We start from the raw sequence: 27,384 nt of genomic DNA, 5'->3' as shown, positions 1-27,384 counted from the left end.
CCCAGGCCTTTACTCAAGGCTAGAGATAAGAAATGGAAAACGAAGAGAAGAAAACTAAATGTCAGCTCATAAATAGATAATTTAGCCTGACTGCAATCAGCTGACAGTCTGAGTCTGTTCCCTCCAAACCTCACTGAGCTCAGCTGCTGAAGCTAATCAGTCACCTCAGAGGGCGACTCCAGGCACCAAACTTTGACTCTTGTTGCCTCAGCAGCTGGAAACAATTATGCGACCAATTACAGAAACTCTGTTCAACAACTGTTCAATAATTTCATTCTGCATATCGAGAGCAGCCTGTACATTATCTATATTAGTGTATTGGGTGTGGGTTGGTGGGGGCATTTAGTGTGTTTTTGCTCTCTCCTTTCCACAAACACTCTTTCTTCCTCTTTACTGATATTTTCTGGATTTATCAGCTGCCCTGCGCCTGAGAGGGTGATCGGAGAAGTCGGCCAAGTGTAGATGGTGCCAAGCCAGCGATCGAAGGAGCTCCCGCTGTGAACGTTTGTTGGAATGTGTGTTTAATAAGATGATGGAGGATGGAGCTCACTGCACAGCAGAGAAACTGTCTCAAACTGGGTAAAGACTTTCAAACGATGCTATGATCAAAAGAAGATCCAACATGGAAGGCTGCTGGAGCTTCTTTCGGACAGACAGGAATACAGGTGTACATTTTGCCCTCTGGTGTGCCTGAAAATTATGCAAATTATTTCCTGTACACCTTCTGTTACTCCCATCGCAACGTGGCTGAGAAAACATGGAAGATATCCAGAGTCCCACAGGCAGAGCTTAAAGGTAATCAATCATTGTTATCTGACCAAATCAGAGCTGAGCTGAGGTCAGAATAGCAAACCAGTGTAAAGAATTACAACCAGTGCAGGAAACAAACAAGAAAAACACTGGAAAAAAAGGCAGCTACACAGACTTGAACTGTATGAGTCAGAGAGGGATGGTGACCGATGGTGGCCATCTTTGTCCTTTGTGTAGGATGATGTCAGCGGGCCTCAGTGAGTCATCCACAAAACACAGGATCCTGTATTTCCTGTGGGCATGTCCCACCGTGAGGAGGCCCCGGGGCAGACCCAGGACACCCTGGAGAGATTATATCTCTCGGATGGCGTGGGAACGCCTTGGGTGTTCCCGCGGACAAGCTGGAGATGGTGGCTGGGGAGAGGGAGGTCTGGGCTTCTCTGCTTAGGCTGCTGCCCTCGCGACCCGGCCTCGGATACGCGGAACAAGATGGATGGATAATAATAATAATCCAGATCAAAAATGACAAACAACATGAATTTAAGATCATAACAATGCATGCACTCATTTACTCACAGTCAGGCAGACCTTCAGTACAGTACAGAAAAACACAACTGTTACACAAAACAAGAAAAACAAAGTAAAACAGGAAGTAACCAAAAGAAAAACAACAGTTTTCTGAGACCAGAAAAGTGACGTGAAATGTAGCAACAGAGACGGAGCAAAAAGACAGACAGCAAAAAAAAACTACAAATACATTACACACACCTACAAGTATCACACCCACAACTGGTGTGATTTCCTCAGCTGTTCTGACATGGAGTCATGCAGATCTTGTTCTGATGACATCACTGTCACAGGTGTAGGTGGTCACCTGCAGATGTTTAGACTGCAGGAAACATGTTACACACAGTTGTTTGGTGTGTAGCAGTGTGTGTTTGTGTGTGTGTGAGCTGGACAGAGAATGAGCAGAGGAAGAAGAGCCCTTGTGGCTGTTGTGACTCTGATCCGTGTGGGCGACTCAGCTCACATCATGACATCTTCTGAGGTTCTCGAGCTCCAAACACGAGGAACGGTGTAGGTGCTGAGCAGGCGGTTGCTATGCAACAATTCATCGCCAGCAGCATCCAGGTTGGACCCGAGTGGAGAGCAGCAGTCAGGCGGAGGGGGTGGTTTGAATGTGTTCTTTGAAAAGCCGGAGGAAAGCAGCGTTTCTGCAGCTCTCTAGTAGGCGAGCTGTCAGTAGATTTGATTATGTGGAAGCTTAATGGAGAGCATCGGGCCAGAGCAGCTGCAAACGGAGATACGGTGCAGATAAATCTGGAAGACCGGGATGGAGGCAGTGTAAAAACAGGCAAAGTGGGGCCTGGATGAACAGAGTGACACTAATTTGAAGCTTGCGACAGGCTGATGTAAGACAGGTACAGTGAGAGGCAGCACAGTGTTTACGCTTTACAGTGAAGGGATAAAGATGCCGAGTCTGTAAATGGAAATATTTACCGATCAGTTCTTGTCCACATGAAGCCGTCCTCACATCAGCTGTGACAGTCTGACCAATTAAACACGAGTGTTTTACGGTTACATTCTTTAAAAATCACCGTGTTCATTTAAACCTCTGTCTGTTTATCACAGAACAAACTGGAGTTGCATCATGGGTAATGTAGGCATGAGGTTTTCACTGGAATAAAGAAAGTACTTCCTGTTCTGCTGCACTGATTGTGATCGTCTTTGTTGAATCCAACATCGTCACAGGAGAATTGTTTTAGCAGTCTGGAGTTTTTCTACATGGCAACTCTGCATTCACAATTTCCAATTCTGCTCAGTAGAAATCGTCAAATTTCACTCAGTAAAACTGAAGCTCGGACTTCTTTGACGTTCTGTTGGTACAGTAACTTCACAGCAGTCTTATTATTGATCAGATGATGTCATTAAAAATGCTCCAGCAGACTCCAGCAGCACAAACACGGTCCAGAGGTCCAGGTCAGGTGAAGGCGAGCAGACAGCTGTCACCTGCGTCACTATCCACCTGTCATTCAAAGAGGCCACGCCCCTAGTAATGCAAAATTTAAGCCTTAATACAATTCAAACGGGCGACTTATAAAAACATTGTCCTTGCTACAGTTGCTATGAGGGACGAAATGATCCATTACAGGTGGACATTTTAACATGGGAGTCTGTGGGGACTGCCTCACCGCTGGAGCCTCTGGTGGACGTTGGAGGAACTGCAGCTTGTAAATACTGTATTTGATAAATGTTTGATTTTTTTTACAGATATTCTCAGGCAGTCCCAACACTCCAGCTGCATTATGGTTCAGTCACGCTAAACTTTAAATAAGACGGCAATCTCCTGACAACAAGACACACACCGGTGGTTGCTCGGTGATTGGGTTGAATTATTTGTTGCTTTTAGTGACTCATTGTGAGCACTTCCTTGTGTTGAACGATAAACGTGCAATTGAACACTTAATCTGAAGGTGATTTCACAGATCGTCTCGTGGGAGTCCCCCCCCCAGAGCTTCCAGTCCCTCTCAGACAGACTCAGACAGGGATGTGAGACGGCCAGCATGTTGCAAACACAGTACATCTTTAGTACATGATTCAGCTTGTTGTGATGTGTGTGTATGCAGATAGAAGAGGTTTGTCACAGTAAACTCCGACACTGGGATGCAGTGATTCAGTTCAGAAGCAATCGGGCTCACTTGGTTTGCTGCTGTGTGGATATTTTAGCACTCTGAGCTTCGGTGTGGACGTCCAGGTCTCCAAACGTGCTTTTGCTTCATCCAAAGCATCAGGAACTCTGTGCTGTTTGAGTTACAGTGTGCAGGCTTGCAGGGAGAAAAAAAAGAAGATTGATGCGGCTCGTGTTGAAGTCTAAATCAGAAATCCTCATCATATCCAGGCTGACCGAGGCTGCCTCCCCTCGCTTCTCTCCAGGGTTTAATTAGAGCCCCCGGGCTCGGCGTGAATAATGCAGCGCCTGAACGCACCTGAGCGGCCTGCTCGAGCAGAACGAGGAGCCGCAGGGAGGCCGAGAGAGCACCACCTCCAGAGGGAGAGAGAGAGTGAAAGGGTTTGAAAGAGTAGCGTCAGAATATCTGAAGGTTTTCATGTCACTCTAATGATGTCCTGACAGAACCACGAGGGGCATCAGAAACATCTGTGTCACACCTGTCCAACACTACATCTGCGTTAGTCACACTGCTGTAAGAGGGAGATTAATCCAGATTGCTTTGATTATTGTTTCCTTTCATTTTGTTTGCATTAACACTGCAAGCATCAGACTAAATCATACTTATTCTGGCTTTGTGCAGTTACAAACTGGTTGATGAACCCAGATCCTAAGCACTCACTTTGTTAGGTAAACCTATTTACCTGGGGCCTGCTCGCCCCTCCCTGAGCCTGGTTCTGCTGGAGGTTTCTTCCTGTTAAAAGAGAGTTTCTCCTTTCCACTGTCACCAAAGCGCTTGCTCACATCTGATTGTTGGAGTTTCTCTGTTTTCTCTTTATTATCATAAGGTTCTTACTTTAAAATATAAAGGAGCTGGAGGCAACTGTTGCTGTATAAATAAAATTGATTGATTGATTGATTGATTGATTGATTGATTGATTGATTGATTGATTGATTGATTGATTGATTGATTGATTGAAAAGTGAAGATTAGAGCTCAGATAAATGGCACACAGAGTTCCAGCAGACACATCTCTACATCAGCTGTTCAGAGGAGACTAAGGAAAAGCAACAAGCAGAAGAGATTAGTTTGGGCCAAGAAACACAAGGAGTGGACATTAGACCATCTGTGCTTTGGTCTGATGAGTCCAAATTTGAGATCTTTGGTTCCACAAAGGTGAACGATGGTCTCTACATGCATGGTTCCCACCATGAAGCATGGAGGAGGAGTGTCTGGCAGTGTATGCGCCAACATAAGACCACTGACAGGAAGTGAATGACAGTGAACATGAAGTTTTAAAGCTAAAAATATTTGTGTATATACTGGTTCAAAGTGTTTGTGAAACACTGTGTTTTTCATGCTTGACTAAAAAACTGCAGTCACGACGATTGACTCTGAGCACTTTTCGGTGATTACAGAGTCATAATAACGTGTCATATATGAGGTTATTATCATGGCATGACATCACATCATGTATGTATTTGCAATATTTAAAAAACAGCTGCCAGTGTGTTTTCATATTTGTATTCTGTGCCTAAAGGAACAAAGGTTTTTTATTTATATAGTATGGCTGTCATTGCTTTTATCTATAGTTTTTTTTTTAAAGTGAGAATACAGCACCAAACCTGAGAGTGAGTCAGACTGCAGGATGAACACTGAGCTGTTTGTGCCCCCCAGTGGTCTTCGCCCACAACGTGCTTCCAGTGAATTCCTGAATCCAAGCTGGATGATGAGCTGTGTCATCAGCCACTCCACCTTAAAACTGACTTCACATATAAAACTTGGGTCATTTATTTAAGAATTTGCACCATATCCAGCCTTCTATCCCTGTGCTCCCCTTTACAGCAACTCAAATGTTATTTTCAGACGTTTATCTTAGGGAACCTTTCACCTGTACACACGGTACACATTCACAAATAACGTTTCCTTTAACAATTTGTAATAGAGGGGAGGAAACATATGCTAATGTAATGTTAATAAATGGAGATTTATGAACACTAAACTTTCATGTTCAGAGAACTTTCACTCTCAGGTATATCTTGAGGATCTGAGTGTTCGTGTGATTTATATTCTTTGCTTAATATATGCAACAACGTCCAACTGTCAACTTCGTTCACATTAATTAACCTTCAGCTTTCGAAACTTAAGTTTTTGTATTTCCTTGAACCACTTGAATGCACCTTTTCTCATTCGTGTTTTACCGGGCTCCGCGAAGGCGCTTCGTTGGCATTTTATAGCCTCCGATTGGTCCGATTTGTGTTATTTGCACCACGTGACATCAGACATGGCTGCCAGCGAGCCGAGTAAAGACGGTAAGTGTGGATTTTTAAACGTGTCCGCGGCTTTAATGCTGACGTCCTGAGGTGAGCGTGGGAAGGTTTGGGTGTCGGTGATTCTCCGAGTCTGTGGGAATTCACAATCAGCAGAAAAAAGGCTCAAAAAATCAGAAAAGCTGGCGGGAAATCGCCCGGCTAAGCTAGCAGGCTAGGAAATAGCTGGGCTGCTAACTCTGATTATACAGCAATCAATGAATATTCAGTCAGTACACTCAGTCTGACAGCTGTGAAGTTTGTTCGGGATTTAACAGCGTGGAAAGTATGAGCTCGATTAATGAGTTAATGAGCGATCGTGGCTCAAGAGTTGGCAGTTCGTCTTGTAATCGGAAGGTTGCCGGTTCGAGCCCCGGCTCGGACAGTCTCGGTCGTTGTGTCCTTGGGCAAGACACTTCACCCGTTGCCTACTGGTGGTGGTCAGTGCGCCCCAGGGCTCCATCACCAGTGTGTGAATGAATGGGTGGATGACTGAATGTGTAAAGCGCTTTGGGGTCCTTAGGGACTAGTAAAGCGCTATACAAATACAGGCCATTTAATTAATTTGCGAGCTGACTTTTTTTTTTTTTTTTTAAGATCATATTTATTCCCCAGGAGTGATAAAAATAATTGTGTACAGGCAGAATTTTGTCGATCAGAGGGAAATGCTCCTTTATGCCAAGCTGTACATTCTCGCTTTCACTTGGTCATGACTCACCTGGTCTGGAGTAGTGTGTGTGTGTGTGTGTGTGTGTGTGTGTGTGTGTGTGTGTGGTAAATAAGCTGTAGTCTCTCTGCTTTCTCAGGTAAGGACAGCATTCTGGAGCCGCTGAGTTTCCCCGATCAGCCGGCTGACACCTCCAGCGCTCCCGGTGTTCAATGTCCCGGCTCCGAGCCGCTGGTCTGCCTGTTCTGCTCAGAGTCCATCCCACTGCCGCAGAAAGACGTCCTCCTCAGACACCTGTTGATGGAGCACAAGCTTGTCATCGCTGATGTCAAACTCATCGCAGACCTCCGAAAGTACGAACCACGCACGCTCTGGCTCACTCGGTTTAACTCTCTGGAACACGTTTGGATGTTTTCAGCATTTAGAACTCGATCATTTCACCAAAGACCTACTTTAATTATTTGGGGTGATGGGGGGAAACCCTTACAAGTGCATATACAACAAGTCCAACATGTCCACGCCGGTTAGTGTGCTGCTTTTATGAATCGTGGCGAAGTGTTTCTGTGCGCCGGTAAGCCTGGCTATGAGTCGGTTGGTGGTTTTTACTCACATGTTTCCTCCATCAGGTACTTGCTGTACTGGAAGGGCAGATTCCTCGAGCAGCCGGTCACAGATTTCTGCAGCGTCATTAAAACCAACTCCACGGGCCCAGTCGGTGAGTTCACTCAAAGCCACAGAGGACCTGACCTTTCAAAGTGAATCAAAGACACCTCCTCCAGCTCTGATTAATGACTCATTAAAAACTCTTCTTCCTCGCTGACCTGACAGAGAAGCAGGAGGACTACTTCCTGCTGTGTGACGTCCTTCCAGAAGACCGAGTCCTCCGTGAGAAGCTCCAGCAGAAACGACTGGTGAGGAGACGTGACACTCAGAGCATCCAGAGTGAATCTTGCTGGAAGTTTAGTTTCCTTTAAACTTTATTTTGAGGCAAAGTCTGAAAATCTTTGAATGGATTTTTTTTCTTGCAGATTTAATGATGATTTTACACGTTTTGTGTCCTTGTAACCTCTGAACTTTAAATATCTGAGCACTCTGAGGTAGTTTGAGAAGAATTCCTCTGAGCTCTTCTTCTGTGCTCCCACAGGAGGAGGTCCTGGAGCAGCAGCAGAAGGAGCGAGATGACTGCAGCTTCCATCGTCTCTGCATGTTCTGCAGTGAAGAGTTCACAGGAAACAGGTAAAGCCCAGCAGGATTCCCATCAGTCCTGGAAACCTCACGTGTGTTAGAGCAGACAGAAGGAAGAGCTTCCTGAAATCATGTGACTAAAAGCTTCTTTGCTTCCTGTAGTCGTCCTCTTGTGATCTAACCCCCAAAAAGCTGCTTTGATGCATAGCGCCATAAACATAATTTAGTGACATGTCTAAGCCTGAACCAAGAAGCTGATGTGAGACCAGTGCATCCTTCTTCTTCTTCTGCTAACAGTCAGGTCTCAGACCTGTGCAGGTGTGTGCTGGTTCATAAATGGCATGAAGGTGTGACTGGCTCCTCACTGGTGTTTACCACAGTTCGTCTGTGGATCTGTGGCTTTACCTCCAGTTAAACTTCTATCCATCCATTTTCAGTCACTGTGTTGGTTCGCAGATGCTCGGCCTCCCTCTACACAGCCACCCCCTCCAGCTCCTCTGTGGGAGGATGCTGAGGAGTCAGCCGAGAGACATAACCCGTGTCCACTCCGGGTCTCCTCACATTTTAACATGCCGCGTGCCCATGGCGGTGGATGTTGCTCCCCTCTGTCTGCCACCACGGGCACGCCGTAAGGATCTTGACGTCTTGTCCAACTGGGAACTTCTGGACGAAGCCCAAAGGACTGCAGCGCAGTGCTAACAGTGATGATGTCAGCTGATGTTTTCTTTCGTTTATTAAAATCGGCTCCACGTGCTGTTTCCAGGTCGTCTCTGCTGAACCACATGGCCAGAGAGCATTCCTTCAGCATCGGACTGCCGGACAACATCGTCTACTGCAGCGAGTTCCTCGACACGCTGCAGGACAAACTGGACAGGTATGCTAATCGTTGCTTTTTATTCACAGCATTAAGTTTTGCTTTGTTTCTCGCGCCTTTTCATTTCGCTCCCCTCGCTTCAGTCTGCAGTGTCTGTACTGCGAGAAAACGTTTCGAGATAAAACCACGCTGAAGGATCACATGAGGAAAAAAGCTCACCGCCGCATCAATGCCAAAAACCACGAGTACGACCGCTTCTATGTCATCAACTACCTGGTAAAACCCAGTGACACACTCGCCACACGCTTCCCTGTCAGGATAAACGAAGCAGTTCTTGCGTCTATAAATGTTCAGTTGGCAAAAAGAAACATAGCGTCTGTAGAAGCAAACACACTACCTGAGTGTATTATCCCGATTCTGATTTTAAAGCGTCCCTCCTGTTCTGTCAGGAACTGGGAAAGACGTGGGAGGAGGTGCAGAGCGAAGATGACCGTGAGCTGGCGGACGATGAGGATGAGTAAGTTTCCTCATGTAGCTCCGTAAGGACAGCATTAACTAAAGTATCCTGACTCATATCATACATTCTGCTCTGTGTTGTGTTAAAGGCAAAAACTGAGCCAGGCTGCACTTTGGTGTAATACCAGTTTGTACCACCAGATGGTGCAGTTACTCAGTGTAACGTTTATTTTAACCCAACAAGACCTGACCACTCTGAGCTCGAGATCTCGAGAACTAAGCACGAGCTGAATCAGCTGTGGATCAGGAGGTACAGTGAAAGGTTGGAGGTTTGACCCCTGAACCTTCAGTTGTCCCGCCTGAGAATATTCTTATTTACTGTGTCAGCCTGGATACAAAAGTTTAAATCCTTTAGGGGGCTTCTTGTCTCAAGTCCACTTCCTACTCCTCCTCTGATCCTGTGTGAATGCTTTCAGTCTGCTCGTTTCGTCTCTGTATCGTCCGCAGTGATTGGTCGGACTGGCAGGCTCATCCAGTCTCTGCAGTGTGTCTGTTCTGTGATCACCAGTCGGAGACGTTGGAGCAGATCTACGCGCACATGAAGGTACGGCAACGCAGAAGTTTCAGAGAAGGAAAATATTGTTTTCTGCCCTTCATTCCTGAAACGATTCTGCAAAGGACTCTGGGAGAGCAGAGACGGTGCACACTGACAGGAATCGATCTGCTTCTCTGCACACATATGAATCCATCGTAAGCACAAACCGTGGATTTTACCCAAACACAGACAGGTGGAAGTATGAAAAAGTGCCCTCACACACAGATGGACCAAAGCTGAAGAGCTTTTAAAATGAAGCGCCTTTTATTTTGAAAAATTTCCAAATAAATACATGATTGCCAAACATATTAACAAGCAAATAAAAATGTTTCCACGTGAACAATAAATAAAATCTAGGATTCGACATCGACTGCAGTCAGATTTTTGTAGAACTGCGCGCTGATTAAACGTTCTGATGGTTTAAAGTTAGAACCAGTTTTCCTAACCTGAGTTTCTGCTTACGAGTGACGAGTTTACCTGAGAGGCAGAAAAGTTTCTCTCTGCTTTATGGTTTTGTTATTTATGAAGTCTGTAACGAGCGTTGCGGCGTCACGTGACCCTGACATCTTTCTGTTCTGTGATTATTTTGCAGGAGGCTCACGGCTTCGACCTTCACCACCTCAAGACCGAGCTCAGTGAGTGAAATCTCTGTGGTAATTGGAGCACAGTTTACTTCTTTTTCTTCCTTCTGAGTGTTTCTAATGTTCTGTCCTCCCTCAGACCTCAAGTTCTACCAGCAGGTCAAACTGGTGAACTTCATCCGGCGGCAGATCCATCAGAGCCGTTGCTACAGCTGCATGCGGACGTTCGACTGTCGGGCGGACGCCCTGCGTCACATCACGACTGAAGGTCACGTGATGAAACTGCCGGAGATGTCCGCCTGGGACCAGCCGCAGTAGGTTTAACGAAGCGCCTGTGATCCACAGAATTAACCAATGAGAGCGCGGGCTTTAAAGCTGGCGTACAGATGCTGATGAACGTGGTCAACGCCACAGATGTTTACGCTTCATTTGGAGTATTTTTATCAGTAATGATTATCAATGAAAATGTCGTCCTTTTTTAAGTTGGGACTAATTCGAGCCTGAGCTCTAAACTTCGTCTCTCTCCGCAGGTATTACTTCCCCACGTACGAGAACGACGCTCTCCTGTGCACGCTCTCTGACAGCGAGGAAGGCGACGGCGACGAGGAGCATCGTGGCGAAGAGATCCCGGTCATCGCGGAGGACATCTCTAACCTGAGAGCGCTGAAACAGTCCAGCGTCCTCAAGCAGCTGCTGAAGGAGCGAGGAGGCAGCAGCTAGGACCACAGACGGACACACGTCATACGTTTGACTCAAAGTTGTCTCTGACGTCGGCTGAGCTCAGCTCATGGTGACCACATCCCATATAGCTGGAACGCAGCGGCCCGGGTTTGAGTCCGACCCGTGGCCTGTGGTCTTTCCCAACTATTTCCTGTCCATCTCTACTTAGTACAGATTAAAAAAAACAAAAGAAAATGTTTAAAAGACGAGTCCTCCACAGCTGGATACGCGGACGTCATGATGTCCGCTGTAACGTAACGTTTATTGCTCTGCCTCGTGCAATGAAGCTGAAACATGCATTTTCTTGAATATGAACTTTATTACTCGAGTAAAAATTATTTTCTTTTGTAACTTGTAACTGAGCTGGATTCAAGATAAGACAAGAGAACTCTTTATTGCACAGTCATACTTAGAACAACAGTACCACACAACTGGAAACTGTCCCGTGTCGGCACTACGCACAACACAACACAGGAACTGAATAAATGAAAAGAATGAGTGTATGTTTTACTGCACATCGTTATTGTTATTATTGTTGTTATTGTCCCCCCAAAATATTCACAGACTTCTCGTGCCTGAAATGTCTACTTGGTGTTTCTGTTTTTCGCCGGCGCGACGTTCTGTGTCGCTTTGCCGAGCGCCACCTGCCCTATGGTGGAGCCGAACTGCAGCATGCTCAGTTTCCACCGCGTCCTTCGCGTCCGGGCTCACGTTCACGAACATGCAGCACTGAGGAGAGAAACGAGAGGTCGCTGCAGGAACTCACTGCTGTCAAACTTCTTGTTTTATCCTCATTTCTGACTTCAACACTCCCACATTTATAAAATCAGCACCACCGTGTTTGGAGAAAGACCAACGACTGACACCACAAACGTCTCTCATAGATTTCTGTAATACCAGAGGGGTCGCCCCCTGCTGGCCACTAGAAAGAGTGCAGATTTTGAAGCACTTTCCTGAATCGGCTGCACTGATCAGACTCACGAGTTAAGAATTACGAACCAAAGTTCACGTCAGCGCAGGCGGCGCTACCACAGCAGAGCGAACTTTCAGTTTACCTTGGAGTCTCCGCTGAGGCACAGCTGCAGGAGGTGGGTGAGTTTGGAGTTCCTGAATGGGACGTGGATAGCGTTGCACTTCAGGGCGCTAAACACCTGGATAAGAAACAGAAGAACAGCACTCAAATACAACATTACATCTGCCCTGCCTCTAGTTTTTATCACGTTGCCTTCTCCCAGCCTTCTCCATGTCCTGGAATGAAAGCTCCAATTTGAGGCTTCCTGCAGATAAAGCAGGTGAGCGTGTACCTGTCCCAGCGCTGTCAGTGATTTATTGATGGCAGCGGCCTCCACCAGTCTCTGACCCTCGGCCTCCGTCTTAGAAATCCGCTCTGATCCGGCGAGGTCACACAAGGTCAGCATACCGCAAGACGTTAGCCCGGACACCTCATCTGAGCCTTCCACCTCCAGCGCCACCACCAGGTGAGAGCGTGAGCTTCAAACAACAGATTAACGGCAGATAAAACGATGTAAGAGAACGCGCTCGTTTTGCCATTTAAGCATTCCAAACGTTCTGAAGCAAATCTGCGACACCTCTGGATGTTCATCTTGATCGAGGCGATCTTCCGGTTCTTTTCTCCCATCTCCATGACGGTGAGGATGTCAGCCTCCGTCCGGACCTCGACCCGAGTCAGTCCTGGGACTGAAACGGACTTTCCCAGGACTCTGATGTCCAGCGCCGCTCCGCCGCTTTTAGCAAGCAGGTCGTTCAAAGTTTCATTATAAATCTCCAGCATGGAAATCTGAATAGGTTAACAAATAAAAGTAAATCTAATATGCTGAGAGCAATTCACATTTATTGAATTACCAAAAATTTAGATTTAGCTCTGACTTTTCGCCTAAAGCTGAAGTGTCGTCATTAAAAATCACTGCTCGACCTCTGTAAATGAAATGTCTCCTGTCTGCACTGAGCTGCAGCTTCTCCTCATCAAACATGGATGCACGGCTGTCAGGAGGCACAGGTTTGTCTCAATGGGCCCAAACAGCACATCATGTTCCAGGGAGGTAGACGAGGGTCAAGAGCAACTTGGGGTCAGTATCTTGCCCAAGGATATTTGGCATGCACGCAGGAGGAGCCAGGGATCGAACCACCAACCTCCCGGTCAGTATAACACCTCTACTGGTTCTACCTCCTGAGCTACAGCCACCCCAGTGAAGTAACTAGTTAGCATGTCGGAGTCTCCTCCTATATCGAAATTAACAGACAAATCGCTCCACCCACTAAAAACGGCCATGCACCACCACCCACTATTAAGTCAGTTGTAACTTGGTGGTGAATGCAGTGTTTGTGTTGGGGTTTTGTGCCTTTGAGCCTAGCATGCACACACTCTCACTCTGATTGATGCATTCGGATCGAACCACCAACCTTCTGATTCGATTTTAGTTTTGGTGACTGTACATGGCTTCAGAGAAGAGTTGATTGCAACGTATCTGATAATAAGTTTCTCGTATTTTGGTTTGCAGCGTTCAAGAGAAGATGAGTTAAACTCCACGGTGTTGCACGGCCTTACGTGACGAAGGAAGAAAAAAAGCGTTACTGAAACATTGATGAAGCCTCTGTTCAGTGTGAGCCGGTGTCTGTATGCCAGCATGTGCAGAGGAGGCTGAAACACTTCCTCATTTATTATATATCAATGCAGGCTTTCCCCAAACAGGTAACCCACCTGCAGCCTGAAGCAGCCGAAACAATAGACACACCTATTAATTATGCAGTATATTCTCTATGCTCTGTGAAATATCGATATAAATATTTGATTCAGTGCAGGTGTATTGATTTGATGATGGTAAGAGAGGTGATCTTATTCCAGGTGGGGGATAACACCAGCTTACAGTGTGGACCATAAGTATTTGGACACGCAGACATTTCAGGGTTTGGCATAATAACATGAAACAAACACTTTCTGTCTAAAACATCTTTGTACCGATACCAACGCTGCAAAGTCCTGGCTGTACTGTTCAGTTCTGCAAAAACACCGTTAACTCGAGCAGGTCTGCATAAATGTTAAACACGTCATGCCTCAGACGGTTAGCAGCCACCCAAAGTCTTTCACCCTCTTTGTCCTCTCTGGTGCTGCGTCAGTGCAGACATCTCAGCCTTTGTTGGGTCTTTTTGTCACCATGAGGTTCTGGACTGTTCTCCAGCGAGTTTTCATGAATTTATCTGATTGACCAAACAGAACAGTCCTGTTTTATGCTGCTTTTACTGAATCCTCTGAGGTTCTGTTCAAATCGTCTACATCTTGTGCGGCAGATTATTTTTAAACCTTTGAACAGGTTCTAACAGCCATGCTTCACACGCAGATCTGTAAATAATCCTTCTCAGGTTACAGCTGCGTTTTGGTGCTTTGTTCAAAGATCTTATAGAGAACCTGAAGCACTAAACCTAATGTAGATACCAAATGTTCCTACTGAGAAAGGCTGACCTGATGTTGACTCCTGGGTAGGGATGGGTATCGTTTAGGTTTTATCTGATACCGGTGCCAAATTGGTACTTTTGAAACGGTGCCGGTGCTTAAACGGTGCTCGAACCAGTGCTTAAAGAATGGAGAACACAAACTTCGTCCAAAAACATCTCATGTTTTTATTTTTAGCAGTCTCTTTTTTTCTGCAAAATGATAAGAACCGTAACAACATATAAACATCATCTGTGCAAAGATTTATGTTTTTAAAGTGAAACAGTGAAGAATTACAGCGCTGTCAATACATGAATATCCAGACCTTGTACAAAAATGTCCAATTTTGGCACACAATTGGACACCATGCCAGTTGAATTTTTTTAGTTATTTAAGAGCAGAAATTAATTAATTTTATTAGCATGCCTAAAAATGCTTTTTTTTTAAAATATATTTTTGAAGAATTAACCACACAGTTACATGGTAATGGGCCTTTTCTGCCATGGAGCGCTTAATTGGCCTCTGGCCCTTTAAACTCTGAGGGGCTGTAACTTTGGTTTCTTTTGGTCAATTTGCATGATTGACACCTCTTTTTAATTGTTTGAGCCAATAGAATCACAGTAACGATGCCACGTGCACGTTACTTCAACCAATCAGACGTTGTAATGCCAAAACCCACGTGGGCCCAAATTTACTGCATGTGACGTCTGTCCAGTCACGTGTCTGTAGGTGGGTCTAAAATGGAGGTTGTTGACGGAAAACGGCTCTGATGCGGCTAGGTAGGCGTGGTAACTGCTGATAATCACGTGGCTACCAGCGAAAATAACGGAGGAAATCTGGACGGTAAGCCAATTTCTGTCTTAGCGCATTTGCACCGCTGTGTGTTTTTGTGGTCTTCTTTTGCGGCTCATTCAGTGAATTTTGGTCAGAGTGTGGTGAAACTTGGTGATTGGTGATAGCTCTGGAAGATAACCAGCTTTTCTTTAGCCGGTTACATGAAGTCTGGAGAATTTCTGGTTCGCCTTGTTTGTTTAGCAGACTAACTGCTCGTTTAATCATGGCTTGTTTTGTGGTTGTAGAAATGGTTTATATGACATTTTAGCTGAGCTGTGAAGTACAGCCAGACTTTTGATCGCTTCGCCTTGGGCATTTTTAATCTGTAGCTCTGCTCTAAAAGAACGTACGTACCTGGGCCCGCCTACTATCCTTGTAAAGGTAAAATGATTGGCTAGAATCCAAAGTGTATGACATCTCAAGAAAAAAAAAGCACCAAAATGTGCGCTGCTTTTCAGTCTGGTTACTACCATTTATGTCAGAACGGCACCGGTAACCGGTACCCATCCCTACTCCTGGGTTTTCCTTGCTGCCCATCATGGTGTACGTCTTCCCTGAGCCCGTCTGTCCATACGCCAAAATACAGACGTTATATCCATCCACGCAGGAAGTTATCACAGGCAGAGTTCCTGCAAACACGTCTTCCTGCAGAGAGCAGGGACAAAATCTGCAGATAATTAATGCTGGCTAGAAAAAAAACTGTATGATGGACAGTCGACCATCCGAGGTTTGCTGCTTGGATTTTTTGGGTATGTTCTGGTTTTCTGGATGCAGATCCACGCTCCCCACAGGATCGTCAAATGAAGCGTCATGCCAATTTGTTTATGAGGCGTTAAACAAAAATTAGAAACCAATCAACGTTAATAAGCAGAGTGCTGCGAAGGCCAAGCGCTCGTTAGTGCCCAGGCTTCATTAAAATCTAGAGCTCATTAACGATCAAACACAAACCTTCCCGGTGGGAAAATTAATGACAGAGCTGTGGTATTTAATAATATGCAGACTGCTTTTAACTGCTAAGTTTTCTGTTAATTAACACAGACACTGTAATATAATCTAACCTCTTAACCTTCCCCAGATCACCGGCAAGCAATCTAAAGTAAGAGTTTGTGTTCAGAGAGCATCCGTCTCTTTGCATCGAATGTTCAGCTACCTGCAAACAGAAAAGCTCGTAAAGGAATGAAACTGTTTTGCCAGTTTGTGTGTTCAGAATGGGGAAGAAGTCTAAGCCTTTACCTGTGTGCTGCTGGGAGAGTAGACTTTGTCAAACTGGAACTTCTTTCTACTTCCTTTCTGGACGACGACCACCTCCTGGTCATCGGTTTTCTCCAAGCAGCTGGAGGCCGAGCTCTTCCTGCAGCAGCAGAACACCCGGATGTTCCCCTGCAGCTCGAGCAGCTTGTTGTACACGCTCTACCTCTCCACTGCCTCCTTCCTGTAGAGGGATCATAGCTTCTCCACCTCACTGGTTGCCTCTTGTTCCACTTGGGCCAACTTCCCCAGAGGACCCTCGAACTGCCCCAGGTGGTTCTTAATGTCAGCAAGTGCCTGGTGAACTACGGAGCGAAGGTGCTTGTTTGAGACGTTCAGTTCCCGGGTCAGCCGGCTCATCTGGTGCAGTTGGCCGATGTCCACAGCTGGCTTGATGACGGGTTTGGCAGGTGGGGCGGGAGAAGCTCTGCGGTTCAGGAGGGATCGGATCTTCTCCCGGAGCTCCTGCTTGTCAGCCTCGAGCTCGGCGAGCTTCTGATTCAGGTGCTGAACAACATCAGTCAGATAGCGGACTTCCCTCACCAGGTGACTGTTCCTCTGAAACAGATTGTCGACCTCCTTCTCTTTCATCTGGAGCTTCTGCTTCAGATCCTCGATGACCCGGTCTCTCTCCAGGAGGGCTCTGTAGGGTTAAAGCTGCATGTTTGATCACATGGTGTGCAGATATCTGATCAAGTGTTCCCAAAAAGCACCACTATAGCTTTGGATGTAAAACAATGAAAACTAAATTTAAACAACATTTGGAGCGTTAGTACAGCTGGACTGTTCTGTATACAGAGCTAGCTGGAGGCTAGCCCCAGAGCTAGGATCAGGCTTTTCCAAAGATTTAGGCGATTACTGACTGGGTGAAAACCAGCTAAGCCGATGCAAGCGTTGTAGGTGAGAGCATGAATGGAGTCATCTGTGATCTTTCCACTCTCCAAAAGAAAGTTGCCAACCTGAAGGAGTTGAGGTCAGGATAGTTGTGATTTCCTCCTGGGGGGGCCTGCAGGAGGATATCTCCAAACATGGTGTGGTAGACGGAGATGACCTCATCGGGGTCGTAGTTACACTGTCTGAGAGCTGCCGTGATCTCCTTCTGGTCCACCAGGCCGGGGAGGGCAGACTGGAACACAAAATGTTATTTCAATGACAGGCAGAGGTGGGAAGTAACAAAGTACAAATACTTCGTTTCTGTACTTTAGTACAACTTTCAGGTATCTGTACTTTACTTGAGTACTTATTTTTCTGACACATTTTTAAAACAGGCTCATTACTTTTGGATTAAGGTGTTTGAGAGGAGTTATTATTTCACGTCACTCCGAGCCTCCGAACATCAAACCGATTTGAGCCTAAACAGAAACACATGAGAGGAAATCCTGTTTATTTCTTAATCACCAGGAGATGCTGCGTAAAAAGAGATGAAAGAGGCAAAACCATGTGCCACAGTCGGGGGTTTAAGCGGACCCCCGTGCCTTTTGTTTTGGCACAATGAGAGCAGGTGTCCATAAGTTGTGGTACTTTAGCATCTAGCTAGCTCTGCAGAAGTAGCATAAAGTAAGTAACGTTTATTAAGTGTCAGGTAATTTGAAATGCAGCATTTCTATGAGCTCAACAAACATCAGCAAACACACAAACTGTTTGTGTGCAGTGTGTTGCAGCTAAAGGTCCAGCTGGTGTATTTCACAGGGAGAGAAAACACAGAGAGCTAAGTTCACTCAGAGATGGAGAAAGATGAGAAAAAAGGAGAGGAAGGAGAGCTGAGAGTTAAAGGAAGGATGCTCATTTAAAGCTCACATGGAAGTCCTCATGTCTCTAAATCTGTACATGTCACATGATGTTTGTTCATAAACCTGCTGCTAAACAAACTGAGGCAGACTAATTGTGTTATTTAAAGGCTGCAGGTTGGTGCAGGATAAACAGGTGAGTTTGCTGTTTGCTGTACTCTCAATAGAAATTATTGTCAGTTGTGGCAAAGTCCATCTCTACAATGGAGGTAACAGGAAATAGTTATTAAAATGTAGACTGAAATAAAGTTTGTATTCGTTAGCTTTGCATACTTATAGGTGGTAATAATGTTCTTTAAGGAGCTACTTTTACCTTCTTCCTTTAAGTACTTTTCAGAGTCGGTACTTTTTCACTTTTACTTGAGTAAAAAAGTTCAATCAGTACTTCAACTTTTACTGGAGTACTTTTCTACCTAGTATCTCCTCCTCTTCTTTTACATGGCAGAATTTTTTTTTTTTCTCTACACAGTTCATCACACTGAAGCACCAGTCGGCTCATTTCTCAGTGTTCTCTCCAAAGGAACATGAGCATCATTTGGTGTCTAAGCGGGATCATTCCAGAAACTGAGCACAGCATTTGTTTGCAGGCCAAGAAGCCAAACTCGGCCGTGGCTCGGTAGATTAGCCGATGATAAGCATGCAGTTGGTAAATCTCATATAAGATGTACTTTGTGAGCTTCTTTGGCTCACAGACGAGATTATCAACAATCCAGATTATTCTTTCATAATATATCTGACAGCCAGTCAGTGTCACCTGCTACCCCGGTGACACTGGGCGAGAGCTGGGCTACACCTTGGCCAGGTCAGTACTCCATCCCAGACTGACTTAACCCTACATGCATGTCTTTGGACCGATGCAGGCCAGTGGAAAACAAGGAAAGTCCAGATAGAAAAGAAGACCACTGCTCCACCATGTCATCATTTATAAACACAATCTGATGTTAGGGTAACTCTAATAAGCAGCCGCCCACATGGTTACATCTCCATGCACCTTGTTCCTCACCGTGACTCGTTGGACTCGAGCTTTGACGAACTCTGTGTTCATCTCCCACTGAAGCAGCAGCAGCAGCCAGAGGCCCGACTCGGGATCCCAGAACCTGCAGACATTCACCCTCTCCTGCACGGAAACAGCAGAACGAGATGGAAGAACCGACCCGATTCTCTAAAGACAAACACAAATGCTTCTGAAACTGCAGAGCTAACGATAAGTGAATGCAGCAGTCGAGGGTAGGCTGGTGCACAGTTTGCACAGCACGGCACTGTAAGTGGTTACTCCTGCAGTGCAGACTGGACTGCCTCGGCAGCAGGTTCACTCACAGACTTCTGTCATCATGTCTGTGAACGTTGGGAATTGTCAAGAGGAGAAATATTTTACTGCTATTATTTGCTGCTATTAGTATAATCATCATTACCATTTCATTATTAATAGTGATGTTGCATGCAGATGCATTCAGATGTTCAAACATATTGGTATTATATTAGTCTTTATTACAGGTCCAAGAAGAACCACTTTAAACTGTGGAGTTGAATCTATAATTTTAAATGTTTTTCAATGCTCCTATATAATAATCTTAAATGTTTCTGTGTAGACTGCAGGGACAGGAAATACACTCTGTGCCAAAATGAGACAGGAAACACTTCTGCAAGGCTTGCAGAAGTGAAACTGAAAGCCGAGTCTGAGTGTAAGCCAAGAGCAGGGGGTTTTATTATGCATTTATCTTTGATTAAGCTTTAAGTAGTTGTATTAGATTGAAACATTTGTTTTATATATTTTACATGTAAGTCAAGATTATTACACACATACACATACATATTAGATAGACTCATTTAGTAGGTAAGAGTTTAATTATGTTTTGCTTGCGACTGCAAAGTTGGGGTGCGTACGTGTTAGTCTGTTCCAGGAAGTACACCAGATGTCCCAGAGATAAGCGACAGCGGAGGCGAGCGTGCGAGGATGGAGACAGGAAGCACCTGGCTTCGACGCGAAGATGATGTTCTGTTTAAAACTGTGTTCAAAGTTAACTGAACGTTTGTGGTTTTGGAGTGACGTATGCTTTGTTTGAGTCTGCCTGGTAACAGGAAGACTGCCAACCCTATAAAGTCTTTGTTCTGACTATTGTAGTTAGTTCGACGCTGAAATCTGCACAGCGTTCGGACTCACACATGTGTATTCATTAAAATGCCGTCTAATTGCACACGGCCGGATCAGTGGTGGTTATTTTGGATTCCTCCTCAACATTTTGAACCTTAACAGAATCTTTGACTTCTCTGCATCAACGTTTGTAAAGGCTTTCGTAAGTGCAGCCACAGCAGTGCTTTTGTTCATCTCACCACAAACCTGTAGGTCATGACGGTTCCTCTGCCCTGGATGTAGATGCTGCCGGTGCGGTCGTCCTCCCAGACCGTCGACTGGCTGCTGCCGTGAGTCTGCAGCTGACCAGAGCCCTGAAGGAAAGAGTGTGTCCTGCCATCACTCTCAGGCCTCACACACATGAACAACACTTCTCAAGGACTCCAGTTTGACCTTTTTCCTCCTTCTGCTTTTAGCTCACAATGATTTTTCAGATCATTTAGTGTTTTTTTTAAGTTCAAGGCATTTTCAACTTTGCAAAACAGCAACTTTTTCCATCAGTTTAACAGGAAAAGTTAAATAAGTGCAGCAAATCAGGCAACAATGCTGCACTGAAGAGCGTCATAGCAAACGGACCTCACTGCGTGTGGCGATGAAGTGTCCCTGATTGTACCACTCCTTTGGAAACGGCTGCAGTTTCTGGAACACACAGAGCCAATAGTGACATCACAAACAGCTGTCAGAGGAGTTTCCGTCCTCACACCGTGGTCATGGATGTCGGGGTAATAAGAGCACAGACGCCACGGCCATAATCATGCTCATCAGTTCTTACCTGAGACGCGTCCATGTAAACTCTGTTTCCATGGTGACTGAAGCAGCTGTACAGCATCCCGTTTTCATGGAGGAAACTCTCGAAGTGCAGAGACACTTCTTCCCCTTCTGCTGCAGTTTCCTGGTATTAACACAGAAGCCACTCACTGCTCAACACTGTCAAACCCACTTTGGTGCAAATACAGTAGAAGTGACAGTCACTGAGAATCATCACAGCCTATCAGAGGACAGCAGCTGGAGTGCTGGATGTGTGCGTGCTGTTCTGGTCGATCACAGAATATTATCAGGACTGTTACTGTTTACTTGCTTTATGCCTCATTTTCAGCAGACAAAGACTCTAATCCGGCTCAGAGACGAAAATGTGAAGGAGGGCATTGATTTTCAGCTCGTCCTGCTGATAAAGACCTCCCACATCATCATTCCTACTACACCAAAGTAATTCAGTAATTGGAAACCGCTAAACGATAGAAAAGTTCCTGTTTTTCACCATGCATTAAAAATTCTGTCCAGTTTTGTTTTGTTGGTAGTTTTTTCTTGTTTTTTTCCACATTTTAAAGAATATTTCTATGAATGGACATAAACTTTCTGTAACTACAGGACAGTCTGAGCAGAAACTGTTCTTTTATTTTACACATTAATTTCTTATAATTTAAAGAGTCTGATTTCTCAGATTGTCTCACAAATCGAGACCTGCTGTTGCAATGACACTGTTTTCCTAATGTTGTGATATCTCAGGACTAAACGTGCAGTTAAACTTGTTTGCACTGAAAGAGCAGTTCGGTCTGGTTGCACCTTAAAAGCTGGCTGTGAATAATTAGTAAGTAATTAGGGAGCATTGCAGGCCCCTAATCACTCCTGCAGAGGTCACACCCACTCACAGATACGGGAGGACCAGCGAGTCCTGCCATGAATAATATAACAGAGCCCTGACCTTCATCTTTCAGTGCGTCTCAGGTAACTGTGACAGTTATGTTCTGTCAGCTGAGACTGGGAGAGGACCAGAGAGTCCCATCAGACATTAACATCACAGAGGATCAGTGATGACATCATAACAGCAGCTCTGAGTGAGGGAAATGATCAGGACAGATGTTTAATGTTAAAAAGCTGCTCACAGTCACAGCTGGATCCACCACCGGCTGGGCTGCTTCCTCCTCCTCCATCTCTTTGCTGGTTCCTCCATCACTCTTCACAGACTGGGCGTCCACAGTGTGACTCTCAGCTTTGCCTTCCTTCAAATCTGCCTGCTAACACACACACACACACACACACACACACACACACACACAGTGTTTCCTCTCCTTCCCAGATCTTGGTGGATGCAAACAGTGTGGAGGAAATGTTACCTGCAGGGTGTCGTTGCTCCCTTCTGCAGGTGTGGAGGCCCAGGTGTCTCCGGGCTCCGCCTCCCGGGCTTCCAGCGTGTCCAGCCGGGGCTCCTCACTGACAGACGCTCCGCTGCCCATCACGACATCCACAGACTCAGAAACATCCAGAGAGAAAAGGAGACAGAGAGGGAGCCGGCAGTGATGTCAGCCCGACAGGTGAGAACAGGTAATCCGACACATGGGCGTGTCTCCTGTCATCTCTGAGGACGACTTAAAGGGGTTTCCTGTCTCATGAGGTCTTGTTAATGGATTTTTTATGAAGGATTTAAATGTGATTTCAGTATTTATCATGTGACAAACTGCTGGTTTATCAACCTGCTGTTGGTCATTTACAAACTCATTTCTCCAAGAAGCTGCTGTGAAGAGAAGATCTCCAAAGTTTTACCCTCAGTGTTCCTGCTCTGCACTGCTGAAGATCAACACTAGAGGGCAGCATCTACACACAAACACACTGCAGGGAACACGACTCCTGTTACTCATCCTGGAGAAGGTCGATGGTGTTACTACAGAAACACTTTAGACTGCAGAGCAAACTCACCTGTTCAGCCCTTCATGACCTGCCCACAGAGGCTCTGACCGTCCGACAGCTCTCCTGTCTTCTGCTTTGTTTAACACCAGTATCGCTCATTTAACCTTGATTTAGGGTTAATCTCACTGTCGTGACCTCAGTCAGCAGTTTGCATCCTTCCCTGTTGCCCAGGGGCGTGTCTAGAAGTGGGCGTGAGGTGGCACCTGCCCTCCCTGAAATATGATTGGCCCCTTGGGACCACACTGGGCTAGAACACTGCTCCTCTTTTAGCCCCCACCATGTTTAATGAGACAGGAACGTTTACTCAGGTTTTATGTACTTTTACTTCATTGAAGTATTTCCACACACTTTATATTTTGAGTGAAATTACTGCACGATTGATCAAGCTGCTAAACAATATATTAGTGATTAAAACCATCATCAGCTGGAACATTAAAGATATACACATCAGTAAATCTATAATTACAGCCCAGTAGCATCATCATATATTTGAATACACAACCACTCAGCTATTAGGCTACTTAAAAAGATTATAACTTTTAATTAAGTAAAAACTTTTAATACTTTTTTCCACTTTGCAGAACAACGTCCATCACAAGATTAAATTCTCATGTAGCGCCGCTTCTCTAATGATAATTCTGCAAAACCACGCTGGGCTGAAAAGTGTGGTGTGTTTACCACACTTATGAAATATTTCTGATTAATATTCTGATTACTTGTGGCCCTCTCATCCACAACGTGACCGCTCAGAGTCAGAGAGGCTGAGATGGTTTGAGCATGTGCAGAGGAAGTTACTGATGCTCAGACTGTCCTGGAGGAGGAACCCCTGACTGCCTGCTTAAATTGTCCCTACAATACTGGAGCCAAAGCCACACTTATCAGAGGGCGAACAGGCACGTCCACGCCAATTCACCCCAAATCACACACGTGCAGAGCATCAAGCCGTGAAGACGGTTTAAAATCCGCTCGTGTGCAGCAGATTTACCACAGTGGAGAGGTGGGAGTGCTGTCAGGTGTGCAGAACTCGTGCATGTGCACAAAAACAAAAGTGTGTCTGCATGAGTGGAACGAGCGTGCTGGAGTAGTGCTGCAGGGCTGACAGTTCAAGGTGTTTCAGCCCCGCCTCCTGCTTCGCCTGAAATGAAGCCTGAGCTTTTGGCTCACATGGATTATGTGCACAGGTGACCTTGTTATCAGAACTGTGGCCATGTTTAATGCGAACATCCACCACAGCAGCAGAATGCAGAGGAATAAATATATGTGAAAGGTTTACCCTCTTATATAAACTCTGGCTCTGGCTGATTTACTTTCTCTTTTTCAGTGTTCGGCTGTTTTGGATGTGTCAAGAAATGTGCTTCCAGATCTCGCTTCAGGCCAGACAAAGTGAGAGCAGCTGGTGATCCCAGCAGATATATTGTATCCCAGCCTGTGAGCCACGGAGCAGTAAAATCCTCGCTGATTGCTCCTTTTAAAAGAGGTGGACGCGTTTCTGCTCCCGGAGGAGCTGCCGGCTGTTCTGCCAGCCGAGCGGCGGGTGAATAACAGCGGGACTCATTGTGCCTCGGCTCGGGCTCCACACCGCAGGCCAAATTAAAAATGACACGCAATGAAAGAGCAAAGGAAACGAGTTTCCCCCAGAGAACAATCTGGAAAATTACCCTCCATTCACACAGACAGGGGGAGTATTGACAGAGTGTCACACTCGCTCACAGCCAATCAGCTTTTGTTGCTTTCTATCACAGCGGACTCAGAACATCTGCTGCTCCTCAAACGCAACACCTGTGTCTGCGTGGAGCTCAGAGACGCCTTACTGGAACAGGTGCTGATGCTCGTCAGGTGACCTAAAGCACCAGGACAGGAGGAGCAAACCCACAGCATGTTTGTCCTCGTGTAGCTCTACACAGGTAATAAAGTCACAGCAGTCATATTATTGTTCAGGTAATCGCATTAAAAAATATCCAACAGGCTCCAACTGCACAAACACGGTCCAGAGGTCCAGACAGGTAGCAGCTATCCACCTGTCAGTCAAAGAGGCCACGCCCCTAATAATGCAAACTTTAAGCTTTGATAAAATCCAGAGAGGTCGGTTATAAAGAAAATTTGGCTTTTAAGAGCAAAACAGTTTATCAGGCTGTAAACATGTTTATGTCTGCTGTAAAGTTTTAATGTGGGAGCCTGTGGGGATCGACCAATGACTGTAGAAAACTTGGACGACCTAATAGCTAAGACGTTTCTATAGGTCATAAACCCCGCCTCCTCCATGTTAGCGGATGGGACTCAGATACATTTTTTCCAGAGATGCTTTATTTGATTATCAGTAGTTCTCATCCTGCTGATTTATGTTCAAGGGGTCTCCTTTCTCATAAGTTTGATTAATTGATGATTAATTGCTACCATAATGCTGTTAAATTGGGGCATAACGACTGGCAGCTGCAGTCAGGGGTAATGGCAGGTAGAGCGGGGACGCTGAGAGGAGCTCCAGTGTTTACGTTACAAAACCATGACCGACTGTTTTAACCTGACAGTCTGAGGTGTTCTTCGGTAAACCGGACCACCCGACAGAAGGACCCGAGGCCCCGCTGCACTTTTTTAGTAAGTTAAATGTGTTTGTAAGCTAATCCGTAAATAGCGTCCTTAGCTAGCTAGGTTTTAGGAGCTAGCTAGCTGAGATGAGAACTCTGCTGTTGGGGAAACTCATTTTGTAAAGTTTGTTTAGCTTCTTTTCTACAGTCACTTGGACCGACCTGCTGGAGCCTCTGCTGGACGTTAGAGGAACTGCAGTTTTTTGTCGTTTCCTGCATGTTTTCTGTGAAAAGCCGACGTTTGGATCCACTCAGAGTTCTAAAATCCCGCACAGGCTTCTTTCTGCATGAGGTCTTTTTCCAAACAGCTGCTTGTTGCTTGAAGAAAACATTTTCCTACTTACTAAATACTTTGCAGAAAGATCTAAATGTGAACACACCTTTTTTTCTGTGTTTTACACTTTTTAAAATGCTGTGAGTTTAAATGGCTGCTACCTTGCCAAGCCTCTCTTGTCTCTCTAAGAGAGATGTGATATATAAAAAATAAATAATGGGAAGCACAGTTTGAAACGATCGCTTCTGGCTGCTATAAAAGGGAAGAATGTGGCAGCATGTATTCACAGCGTTGTATACAAGGAGCATCATTTCTACATATTTTAAGATTTCCTTATCTAACGTCTCTCTCCAGGACTGAGGAAGCAGAGATGGGGAGATGCAGAATTCCTTCTGATACAAATGACAAACTTTTTATTTTTATTTTTATGTATAAATCTTTTATTGGATATTTGTTTTGGGGTTTTTTTGTTGTTGTTTTGCCTGTCCCGTTTGGTTCTTTTGCCATCAGAATTATTGTCTAAAGGCAAAGAAAGATGCCCAACGGATTTACTTTACCAAATGGACCGTCCTAGCCTTGCCGTATTGGTCTATTTGATTCACCTTTGCTTTTATTGTTTATTTTATTTTATTTTCACTTGCTACACACGGGACAGACATGACTGGGGGAAAGAAAAGGGAGAAAGAAAGAGGGAAAGAAAAACAGTGGGGAAGAGGAACGGTGATAAGGGGCAAAAAAATAAAAACCAACAAAACAAACAGACAAAAAATACATATATAAATCACCTGGATCACCTGTTGAGAAAGAAAAAAGAGAAAACAAGCAGAAAAAACAGAGAAATATAATAAACAACTTAACCTTAACTTTAGTGTATTAAAGTTAGAAAAATCACTTAAAAGTGGTCAAATGTGTTATATTGTTGAATATAATTAAAGACAAAACTGCCTTCTTCACAGCTTTCCATAAATGGATCTTTATTGATTTATTCAGAAAAAGCTTTGGTAGCTCATTCTCAGAACAGCAGCAGATTTCTTCTTGGACAGAAGATTTACAGCACAGAGAAAAAACAATAAAGGGGAAAATGGGACGGGTACATTTCAAGTTTGTTATTTAAGTTCTTAGGCTTAGCAACACACCTGTTAATGTTCGTTTGAAACCGTTATCAACATTAACAGACTGAACTGGACTTAATAACAGGAGTGCAAATAATTTTAGTGAATTATTCTGGTGAGTATCAGCTGCGCTGGGTATGTAAATCAGGTCATCCAGCTGCGGTGCTGATCGTACGCCACTCGTGCCAAAAATCCGGACAAATGTCACCTGATCAAGGAGCAGATCTGCATCAGATGAGATCAGCTGACTTTGCGTGTGCGTGCGCTGTGCACAGCGGTGTGTACTCTGTGTGTTAACAAGAAAAACGCATATAAGAAAGTGGTGCGTAAAAGCAGGGTAGTGACAGAACTGATGCGCATTATTGATATTTGAAGCATGTGTACCTGCACATGCATGCTTATTAACACACGGGTACTGTGGAATATATTTTTACTCACCTAAAGCGCTCGTGCTCTCGTCCGCTCCCCGCAAAAACAATTAGCAGCTGTGCGGCGTCTGTGGCATCGGTGCTCTCATCGCATGTGATGGAGTAAAAAT

At 45.1% G+C, this 27,384-nt stretch overlaps 3 protein-coding genes and 1 long non-coding RNA gene across 5 annotated transcripts; 2 read left to right on the top strand and 2 right to left on the bottom strand.

Moving 5' to 3' along the window:
- The first annotated feature begins 5,633 nt into the window (after nt 1-5,633).
- On the top strand, nt 5,634-11,245 carry znf277 (zinc finger protein 277). The gene is made up of 12 exons (XM_003439374.4): nt 5,634-5,730; nt 6,534-6,747; nt 7,021-7,109; nt 7,223-7,305; nt 7,539-7,630; nt 8,343-8,453; nt 8,537-8,669; nt 8,843-8,910; nt 9,357-9,453; nt 10,037-10,079; nt 10,165-10,339; nt 10,556-11,245. Exons 1-12 carry the CDS (start codon nt 5,703-5,705, stop codon nt 10,743-10,745), a joined length of 1,323 nt encoding a protein of 440 aa, XP_003439422.1. The 5' UTR covers nt 5,634-5,702; the 3' UTR covers nt 10,746-11,245.
- On the bottom strand, nt 10,814-13,153 carry LOC109194553 (kinesin-like protein KIFC3). 2 transcript variants are annotated; one of them, XM_019360927.2, is made up of 4 exons: nt 12,335-13,153; nt 12,050-12,236; nt 11,801-11,896; nt 10,814-11,474 (listed from the first exon to the last, which is right to left on the bottom strand). In XM_019360927.2, exons 1-4 carry the CDS (start codon nt 12,535-12,537, stop codon nt 11,304-11,306), a joined length of 657 nt encoding a protein of 218 aa, XP_019216472.1. In that variant the 5' UTR covers nt 12,538-13,153; the 3' UTR covers nt 10,814-11,303. The 2 variants fall into 2 exon arrangements, with proteins under 2 accessions (XP_019216472.1, XP_025764967.1); XM_025909182.1 differs by having other exon boundaries at nt 11,801-12,236.
- Nucleotides 13,154-15,404: 2,251 nt separating this feature from the next.
- LOC112847430 (uncharacterized) lies at nt 15,405-22,427 on the bottom strand. Its single transcript, XM_025909138.1, has 8 exons — nt 22,308-22,427; nt 22,077-22,205; nt 20,966-21,085; nt 20,775-20,832; nt 20,401-20,507; nt 19,066-19,179; nt 17,235-17,401; nt 15,405-16,918 (listed from the first exon to the last, which is right to left on the bottom strand). Exons 1-8 carry the CDS (start codon nt 22,425-22,427, stop codon nt 16,471-16,473), a joined length of 1,263 nt encoding a protein of 420 aa, XP_025764923.1. The 3' UTR covers nt 15,405-16,470.
- A 1,769-nt stretch (nt 22,428-24,196) lies between these two features.
- Nucleotides 24,197-26,002, top strand: LOC112847470 (uncharacterized). Its single transcript, XR_003221013.1, has 3 exons — nt 24,197-24,782; nt 25,404-25,470; nt 25,595-26,002. It is a non-coding gene; the product is annotated as an uncharacterized LOC112847470 (long non-coding RNA).
- The last annotated feature ends 1,382 nt before the right edge of the window (nt 26,003-27,384 follow it).

The sequence above is a fragment of the Oreochromis niloticus genome, linkage group LG7 (assembly GCF_001858045.2).
Source record: "Oreochromis niloticus isolate F11D_XX linkage group LG7, O_niloticus_UMD_NMBU, whole genome shotgun sequence".
Taxonomy (NCBI): domain Eukaryota; kingdom Metazoa; phylum Chordata; class Actinopteri; order Cichliformes; family Cichlidae; genus Oreochromis; species Oreochromis niloticus.
This window is presented reverse-complemented; position numbering and strand designations above follow the sequence as displayed.